The sequence below is a fragment of the Dermochelys coriacea genome, chromosome 3, assembly GCF_009764565.3.
Source record: "Dermochelys coriacea isolate rDerCor1 chromosome 3, rDerCor1.pri.v4, whole genome shotgun sequence".
Classification (NCBI taxonomy): Eukaryota; Metazoa; Chordata; order Testudines; family Dermochelyidae; genus Dermochelys; species Dermochelys coriacea.
Window position 1 is genome coordinate 17,347,568 of NC_050070.1, and position 9,231 is coordinate 17,356,798.

Genomic DNA, 9,231 nt, shown 5'->3' on the forward strand with positions numbered 1-9,231 from the left:
TGGAGCCAATAATGTGTCCAGCAAAATTATTGGGGTCCAAGCCAGAGTGAAGGATCGAGAACCGAGAGCGGAATTTGTGAACTGTGACCCACATTCCCTTAACTTTGCCATGCAGGATGCCCTGCATAATATTCAAGAATGTCATGATATGTTTTCGATGGTGAAAGATCTCATCAATGCTTTCAGGGAGTCACCAAAGAGTATGGCAGCATTCAGAGAGTTTCAGAGTGAAGGGGAGCCTTCTTTATGACCATTGTGCCCAACAAAATGGACACTAAGGATCAGTAGCATTAACTCACTGCTCCACAACTACGAGGTCATGATGAACTGCTTAGATGAATTTAGTTACTCTTCTGATGAATTTGGCTCAAAATGTAGTGGATTCTCGAAGCAACTTCAATCTTTTTCAACATACTTTACACTAACAGTTCTTGTGAAAGCCATGGGTCCTGTAGAAGAAGCTAATGCAAAAATTCAAAGCCAAAACATGTCATTGGCAAACGTTATGAAGAAAGTTGGCCTGTTGCAAGGTGTTGAGTGGGACTGCGCACTGACTCATCAAAGAGTCACTTCTGGGAAACAACAGTAGAGAAGGCAAGAAATCTTTATTTAGATGATCCTACACTCCCGAAAAAACCCAAGCCACCAAGATGGTTCGACCATGGAAGCTTTCCTCACACTTTCAGTGACCCCAAAGTGTATTTTCATCAAATATACGTCGGGATCATTGATGCTTGCAAATTGATGCTTGCCATTGAACAGAGGTTTTCAACAGAAAGCTTTACATTCACTGTAAAATTGGAGAAGCATATAACTGATGCAGCAAATGGCTTGAAACAGCCATTGTCCCAACAACAACTTATTGTCCCAATAAGTGAAGCTTTCCATGTCGACATTAACCGGGAGAGGCTCTCTCTTCATTTAGCAATGTTGAGTGATATCTGCAGATCGAGAAATTGCCAGCTTAATTAGGCGAGCGAAGTGAAGCAATTTCTGAAACAAAACGAAGGCTTGCCTGACACGTTGTCGGAAGTTACAATTCGCTGAGCGATCATTCAGTTGCCTGCGCAGACGGAAGAAGTGCTTGCGAGCGACGTCTAAATCGCTTGGCATTTCTGCTCATTCATAAGAACTCTACCTCTGAAGTGGACATGGCAAGTCTCCTGGATGACTTCATTGCACGAAGCAAACCACGACGACAAGCGTTTGCGGCCTCCCGAAGAGCACTGCGAAAGCAGGGGCTACGTTTGTTTTAATTTTAGAAGGCATGTGCTTTTGAGGGTTATTGATCCCTCAGTGCTGGGTTGTTTCCCTATTCGGAAGAGCGTTAATAAGGTCGATAGTCTTAGTTAAGAGTGATATGGTGCCATACAGGGAAACTGTTAAGCGCCTGCTGTTCCCAGTCCATTTTTACCTTATTTTTAAAAATATACAGCGGCCTACAAGGCGGGGAGGCGGGACTGAGACCCGTTCTGGGCCCCACCAAACGTGGCACACACCTGCCGCCCCCGAAAGCGACTGTGGGGGCTTCGCCTCCCGTCCTCCCCGCCCGGGAACTACCCCGCCGGGGGCCTCAACCCCTCCCCCCCCCCCGGGCTGCCCCCTCTCCCATCAGCCCCCCCCGCCTTCGGCCGGCGGGGCAGCGCGGGAGCCTGGCGCGCTCTGCCCCTCCTCCAGCTGCCCCCATTCAGAAACCAGCCCCGCCTCCGAGGCAGGGCCCCGCCCGCGCGCCCTGAAGCCTCGTTCCGCTTTCGCGGGCAGTTTGGGACGCGGCGCGGGCCGTCGCTTAGGCGCGCGCGGGCGCGCAGGCGCCGGGGACGTTAGCTGGAGCCGTCATGGCCGCCGCCTGCCGGGGGCTCCTGGAGCAGGCGGGCGCGAGGGCCCTCGCTAGGGCGTCCGCTGCCCGCTGCCGTAAGGAACCGGGGCTCAGCCCCCAAAAGTCCGGGAAGGGGGGGGAACCTGGGTCCCTCCTGCCCGTCACGGCCCCCTTCGCCGGGTCCCCGCTCTCCCGTCACCGTGCCCTGCCCGGGGCGGGCCTGCCTCCGCTTTCCCCGCCACTGCCCCTTTTGTGGAGGGGCTGCCTGGGTCCTGCCCGCCCTTCCCCCGGCCACTACCCCCTTTGTGGGGAGGCACCTGGGTCCCTGTTTCCTTTGCCCTGCCACTTTGTCAGGGGGTGCCTGGGTCCCCGCTCCCCCATCAGTGTCCCCTTTATGGGAGGGCTGCCTGGATTGCTGGGCCCTTCGCTGCCTCCTTTGCTGGGTGCCGGGGGCTGCCTGGATCCCTGCCCCCCCCCCCCCCCCGGGAGGGAAGCGCTTTCTGTGGCCCTGGAATGTGTGTCGCACCTGATGACGTTGCTTTGGGCTAGTTACAGCCTCATGCAGTGTCCTCGGGCTCGTTTTCTCTCTGTAAAAAGCCTCTCAAACGCTTCTTTCCAAATTGGCGATGGTATAGATTACTCTAGTTTTCAGATTGCAGAGATCTGCTAAGAGGCAGGATGGTTGTGGTTCTGGTCCAGGACTGTGAGTGAGGAGAGCTGTACTTTTATTCCCTACTATTTATATTCCTTGCTTTTTTTTTTTTTTTTCCCCTAAGGGTCTGATCTTGCGGTGAGCTCTGCACAGATCTTGGAGGATCAAGGCATGCAAGAATATTTTTGTACTCGCAGTGTGATAGTGCAGTAATAAGTCCTTTAGCAATGTTCAAATAGTAGTGAAACATAAAAGTACCTCAGACTTCTGCAAATCACTGAGGAGAAAGTCTGTAGGTTAAAAATAGGTTTAGATGAGTTTAGTCTTAACTTGGAAAATATTTCAGCAATAACTGCTTGAATAAAGTCATCTGACAACTGTTCTAAAATGTGATGCTTAAACCAGAAGAAGAAATGTATCATTTTTCTTAATCTCCTTTTGACTCATCTAAAACTTCTTGAATTAGCTTTTCACAGTTTTCTTCTATGAGCATCTAACAAAGGAAGGCATGATCTTTTACTATTACCATAAGATGGTACTGGAGGAACAGAGGAAGCACACTGTGAATGTTCATACACACATAGTATTTTGAAAGGTTGAGAATTGCTCACATTATAATTGTATGCATGCTTGTCATGGGCGTTGCTTTTACTCCTGGTTGAAATTGGTTTATTTTCAGCACCATCTTGTTTCTGTCTCTTGAAGGGTGCTTCTCTTCCTCTGGACTTCTGAGGGCTAACAATGACAAACCTGCAAAATTTCAGCCACCTCCAAAGCCAGTTGTTGTTGACAAACATAAAGAGGTAGCAGAGAGAAGGTAGGATACTCTGTTGCTTAACACAGCGTATAGTTACACTTCTTAAAAGTTGCTACTCTCTTCCATAGTCTGCATTTGAGTTATTAATTAAATGAGCACTTCCTGAAATCCACTAAGCACCATTATGCAAAGTATAGTAAACATTTGTTAAGCAAGCAGAGCCAATTTGTCAAAAAATGGGCTTAAAATATCTTTCCCTGTGACTTGCATCTACAAAAATTCCATTACTAATCCTCCTTGTCCATAGTTCTAATGCTCAAAAGTGATAGCAATGACAAAAGTGATAAAAAATAGAAAATTATCACGCACTCAAAAGGCCAATGAATACTGTAGGTACTTGTAGCTGCAAAATATCTGAATACAAACTACGCATCGTCTCATTGAAAGAAACTTGGAGTACTCAAATCAGGAATTGCAAAAACTGCTATTATGTCAGTGTGAAGGCAACTTGCACACATGAATAACAGAGGTCTTTCATGTGTAAGCCAAATTTTTACTTCAGTACTATGGTAAGTTGTAGGTTTTAATACAAGTTACTTCTGTCTTTACTCATAAAGGTTTTGACTTCCCCACAGGTTCTTGAGTCCTGAATTTATTCCCCCCAGAGGAAGAACAAATCCTCTTAAATTCTATATTGAAAGAACTGACATGATACGGAGGCGAAAAGTGCTCAACATTCCAGAGTTCTATGTCGGTCAGTTAACAGCATTAGGATTTTTAATAACTTTTCCAGTATTGGTCATTGATATAGTAAAATATATATCAGGAGTCAGCAACCTTTCAGAAGTGGTGTGCCGAGTCTTCATTTATTCACTCTAATTTAAGGTTTCATAGATTCATAGATACTAAGGTCAGAAGGGACCACTCTGATCATCTAGTCCGACCTCCTGCACAGCGCAGGCCACAGAATGTCACCCACCACTCCTATGAAAAACCTCACCCATGTCTGAGCTATTGAAGTCCTCAAATCATGGTTCAAAACTTCAAGGAGCAGAGAAGCCTCCCTCCAGTCAACCATGCCCCATGCTACAGAGGAAGGCAAAAAAACCTCCAGGGCCTCTCCAATCTGCCCTGGAGGAAAACTCCCTCCCGACCCCAAACATGGCAATCAGCCAAACCCTGAGCACATGGGCAAGATTCACCAGCCAGATACCCAGGAAAGAGTTTTCTATAGTAAATCAGATCCCATCCATCTAATATCCCATCTCAGGGGATTTGGCCTATTTACCCTGAATATTTAAAGATCAATTACTTACCAAAATCCCATTATCCCATCATACCATCTCCTCCATAAACTTATCGAGTAGAATCTTAAAACCAGATTCACATGCCTGTAATACATTTCAACTTTTTTTAGAAGGTCTCTTTCTATAAGTCTATAATATATAACTAAACTATTGTTGTATGTAAAGAAAATAAGGTTTTTAAAATGTTTAAGAAGCTTCCTTTAAAATTAAATTAAAACGCAGCGTCCCCGCCCCCCGGACTGGTGGCCAGGACCTGGGCAGTGTGAGTGCCACTGAAAATTGGCTTGCGTGCCAGAGGTTGCCTACCCCTGCTATATATATTATTGGCATAGCTTTACAACAAGGTTACTATTTTCTGCTGCCATATTTAATGGACAGCGTAGGATCAATTAATAGAATATATGATTAGTAGAAGTATTGCCATTTGAACTCAATGAAAAGACAGGTTAGCGTTCTGGATGCAGACATTCTCTATGCATTGCTTACAACCTAAACACTGCAGTGTGCATGTGGTCCAAGAAACATTTGTCTATAATTTTCCTGTTTATAGACTCAAGTAAATAGCGTTAATGATGTGAACTAAATCTTTAAAGGCAAAGAAATGTTATATTTTATATAAATATTTAAGCCTACATTTTGTAAATTAAGTCTGTTTCTTAGAAAGATTAATTTAGTTGAGTGTGTCTATTAATGTCTGCACTTAAAATCTGACTCCTTCTCCATGTTTCAGGAATGATTTACTGACTAGTCTCTCCTTTGGACAGGAAGCATCCTTTCTGTTACCACAGCAGATCCATATGCCAGTGACAAAACCAGTCGTTTTGTTGGAATTTGCATTCAAAGAGGAGGAAAAGGACTTGGTGCTACCTTTGTGCTTCGGAATATTATAGAAGGGCAAGGTATGTCTTCATATAGCTTTCATTCTTATGTTAGGACTATTAAATGGAGGAGCTATAGTATTTAAGCTGTATATGGAATGGTATATTATAGAAATCTTGTTTGCAGTTGGGATGGTATTAGAGTATTAAAGGAAAATCATCATTTTGCATACCACTGTTTCTTGTTTGTTTTAAAAACAAGATGCACTGAAAGATGCAATGAGACCTTAGTGTACAGTATATCTCAGCTGCTTAAAAATCTGGTACATCTGGACTGATCTCATGTTTCAACTCTGGTCAAAAGTAATACATCTACTAACTTCATTTATGAACTAACTTTGTAGCTTGATTTTAAAATTATTCTAACAGCCGTACAAAAAACACTTTGTTTGTAGTAGCTGCTAGGGCCCAACCGAGAGTGAAGTAGCATTGTGCTAGGCACTGTGCAACAGAGTAATACAGTCTAGGCCCCATAGAGCTTAATCTTGATTCTCACTTGTCTCATATCAGTCCTACATCACCTCATTTCTAACCTAAGCTACGTTTGACTCTAGGTCTCCATAATGGAAGACGAATGTAGCAACCAGCTGCATCACACACCTCCTTTCTGGTGCACTTTAAAGCCATTGTAGGGCAATACAGGCGTTGCTTTGTCTGCATTACTATAAATATAAGCAGGAATTAGGCATTCCTTGTTTTACTTAAATAAATATATCACAGGTGAATCGCCATTGTACCCAAAATACATTGAGTAATTTAAAATCCATGCTTGTGGCTCCCTCTTAAATTCTGTATTTAGAAGTGCCTCTGTCTCTTGAGCTAGTCTAATCCACAGACTTTAATTTCTTTGTAAAAGAGAAATGTATACAGTACTGTATTCAAAAAATGGACCCAAATGTAACAAAACACTGTCCTTGATTAATACAAGGATCTGAAACACTAAAGTGCAATATATCAAACCCACACTAGATTGCTTATGGCCCCTGATTCTCAGCTATAAGGTAAATAATTGTTTGTCTTCTTAAGGTGTTGAGTTTTGCTATGAACTGTACAATCCTCGAATCCGGGAGATTAAGGTTTTGAAGCTGGAGAAGAGACTAGATGACAACCTGATGTATTTACGGGATGCTCTTCCTGAATATAGTACTTTTGATGTTAACATGAAACCTGTGCCCCATTCAGCTAATGATGAAATTCCTGTAAACCAGGTATGAGTCCAGTGTGATAGAAGTTTGGTGGGAAAGTGAGGAGGTGATTCAAGTGATTGTAATAAAATATAAATGCTTCATATATAATGTGTTAGCTTGAATCTAGCCCTCTAAGGCCACTGAACTGTTATCAGGTGTCACATGTGAAAGAACTTTGGTCTTACTCTGTTTTTATAGTGAATAATCATCCTCAATGCAGTTGAACTATCCAGCATCCTTTATGATGATTTTAACAGAGAACAAGGATTGATGGGCATGAAAAATAAAACTTCTTCGAGAGGTGGGCTCTCCAAGTCAGAGTTGAGGCACGTGCAGGGATTTATATGGAAAAAGCATCTCCATGTTGTATGTGTTCTGTAGATGGAACTTAGATGTCTGCCCGACATCCCTGGAACTATTTGAATACTAAATTGTCATCATTTTCTTGGGAGAATCTGTGTGTAAAATTACGAGGGGGGAATGCTAGTGGACAGCAGCTTATTGTCATGCTGAGGGTAGAAATTTAGTGGATGTAAAGTAGATCATTTCTTTCCAAAAGACTTAAAGAAATCATTTACCCTCTTTGTTAGCTCAGGTTTCAGAGTAGCAGCCGTGTTAGTCTGTATTCGCAAAAAGAAAAGGAGTACTTGTGGCACCTTAGAGACTAACAAATTTATTAGAGCATAAGCTTTCGTGAGCTACAGCTCACTTCATCGGATGCATTTGGTGGAAAAAACAGAGGAGAGATTTATATACACACACACAGAGAACATGAAACAATGGGTTTATCATACACACTGTAAGGAGAGTGATCACTTAAGATAAGCCATCACCAACAGCAGGGGGGGAAGGAGGAAAACCTTTCATGGTGACAAGCAGGTAGGCTAATTCCAGCAGTTAACAAGAATATCAGAGGAACAGTGGGGGGGTGGGGTGGGAGGGAGAAATACCATGGGGAAATAGTTTTACTTTGTGTAATGACTCATCCATTCCCAGTCTCTATTCAAGCCTAAGTTAATTGTATCCAGTTTGCAAATTAATTCCAATTCAGCAGTCTCTCGTTGGAGTCTGTTTTTTGAAGCTTTTTTGTTGAAGTATAGCCACTCTTAGGTCTGTGATCGAGTGACCAGAGAGATTGAAGTGTTCTCCAACTGGTTTTTGAATGTTATAATTCTTGACGTCTGATTTGTGTCCATTCATTCTTTTACGTAGAGACTGTCCAGTTTGGCCAATGTACATGGCAGAGGGGCATTGCTGGCACATGATGGCATATATCACATTGGTAGATGCGCAGGTGAACGAGCCTCTGATAGTGTGGCTGATGTGATTAGGTCCTATGATGGTATCCCCTGAATAGATATGTGGACAGAGTTGGCAACGGGCTTTGTTGCAAGGATAGGTTCCTGGGTTAGTGGTTCTGTTGTGTGGTGTGTGGTTGCTGGTGAGTATTTGCTTCAGATTGGGGGGCTGTCTGTAAGCAAGGACTGGTCTGTCTCCCAAGATCTGACTTGTAGAAGGTAGTAGGATACATATGCCATGCCAATTCAAGTATGCAATGTCTATCATGGCAGATCCTGTACTGTGCCATATATGGTACCATCTGTTAGAGAAATCACCATCTTCTGAGTTTAATACCAATCTACTTTAAGTTCTTGTATAGTGTTCATCACTAGGCTAAAAGCAGCGTGGCCTGCATATGCCTGTGTCTAGTGGGCCGTATAGTGGTTAGGGCTACTCAGTACAAAAAGGCATTAATAGACTGCAGGGGCAAACCAAAGTAGAGGGTGTCAGGAAAAAATTCCATATTGGAAGTTTGACCTTAAGTGTGAACATGTGATCTTGAGGATGATGGAGAGTGGATGACTGTTTTTAACTGTCCAGTACAATTAATAGTTCAAAGGGGGAGGGAATATTTTAAATGATTATGATAGTAAACTAAGGACTAACAGCCCTGCTACCGAAAAGGAAAACAAGTTGTTTATGTGAGATAAGACCACATCTAACTTTGATCAGCAGTGGGGTTCAAAAGTAGATTGAAAATAGATGAACTTTGTCTATAGAATAATTGTGCATATAGGCATGAAATGACTACCTTTCTTCAGGAATAAATTTCTGTTTTCCAAACAGAACTGATCAGTAGCTCTTTAGAGCTGATCTTACAGTCAAACTTGGTATCACTTTCTTTTAGAGCAAAAAGACCAGTAGGGCCAAGTTGAAAATGCATCCTAATGCAAAAAAGTCAAAGTTCTATGCAGACTTGTATTTTATGTATTCTTTACTTGTTTCCAATCCTAGCTGAAGGTCAAAATGAAACCTAGGCCCTGGACAAAACGTTGGGAACGACCAAAATTTAACATTCAAGGAATCCACTTTGAACTACCTAAAGAAATGATGAAAGAAGCACAAAAATGGAGCATGCCCTGGATACAGTTTGATATGCTGCGAGAATACAATACTTCAAAATTAGAGAAGGAAATATGGAAAGAAGTGAATGAAGAGCTAAAAAAAGATACTGCTTTTATACAGTAGATTACTGAGAAGGGAGGCCACCTGAATATTTTAATATATAATTCAATTGTGTAAGACTTGTGTATATAGTCAGAATGTACAATAAAGTTACTTTCAAAAAAATTA

At 42.6% G+C, this 9,231-nt stretch overlaps 1 protein-coding gene across 1 annotated transcript; it reads left to right on the plus strand.

The window, feature by feature from the left end:
• The first annotated feature begins 1,755 nt into the window (after positions 1 to 1,755).
• Positions 1,756 to 9,231, plus strand: MRPL19 (mitochondrial ribosomal protein L19). The gene is made up of 6 exons (XM_038397943.2): positions 1,756 to 1,911; positions 3,174 to 3,285; positions 3,861 to 3,979; positions 5,297 to 5,431; positions 6,437 to 6,618; positions 8,893 to 9,231. Exons 1-6 carry the CDS (start codon positions 1,836 to 1,838, stop codon positions 9,124 to 9,126), a joined length of 858 nt encoding a protein of 285 aa, XP_038253871.1. The 5' UTR covers positions 1,756 to 1,835; the 3' UTR covers positions 9,127 to 9,231.

Bases quoted from the DNA above. Each gene is read 5' to 3' on its own strand.
- MRPL19 (XM_038397943.2), top strand. From the start codon at position 1,836: ATGGCCGCCGCCTGCCGGGGGCTCCTGGAGCAGGCGGGCGCGAGGGCC. The intron at 3,980-5,296 runs GTCAGTTAACAG...TCCTTTGGACAG, and splicing joins CATTCCAGAGTTCTATGTCG to GAAGCATCCTTTCTGTTACC. The intron at 5,432-6,436 runs GTATGTCTTCAT...TGTCTTCTTAAG, and splicing joins GAATATTATAGAAGGGCAAG to GTGTTGAGTTTTGCTATGAA.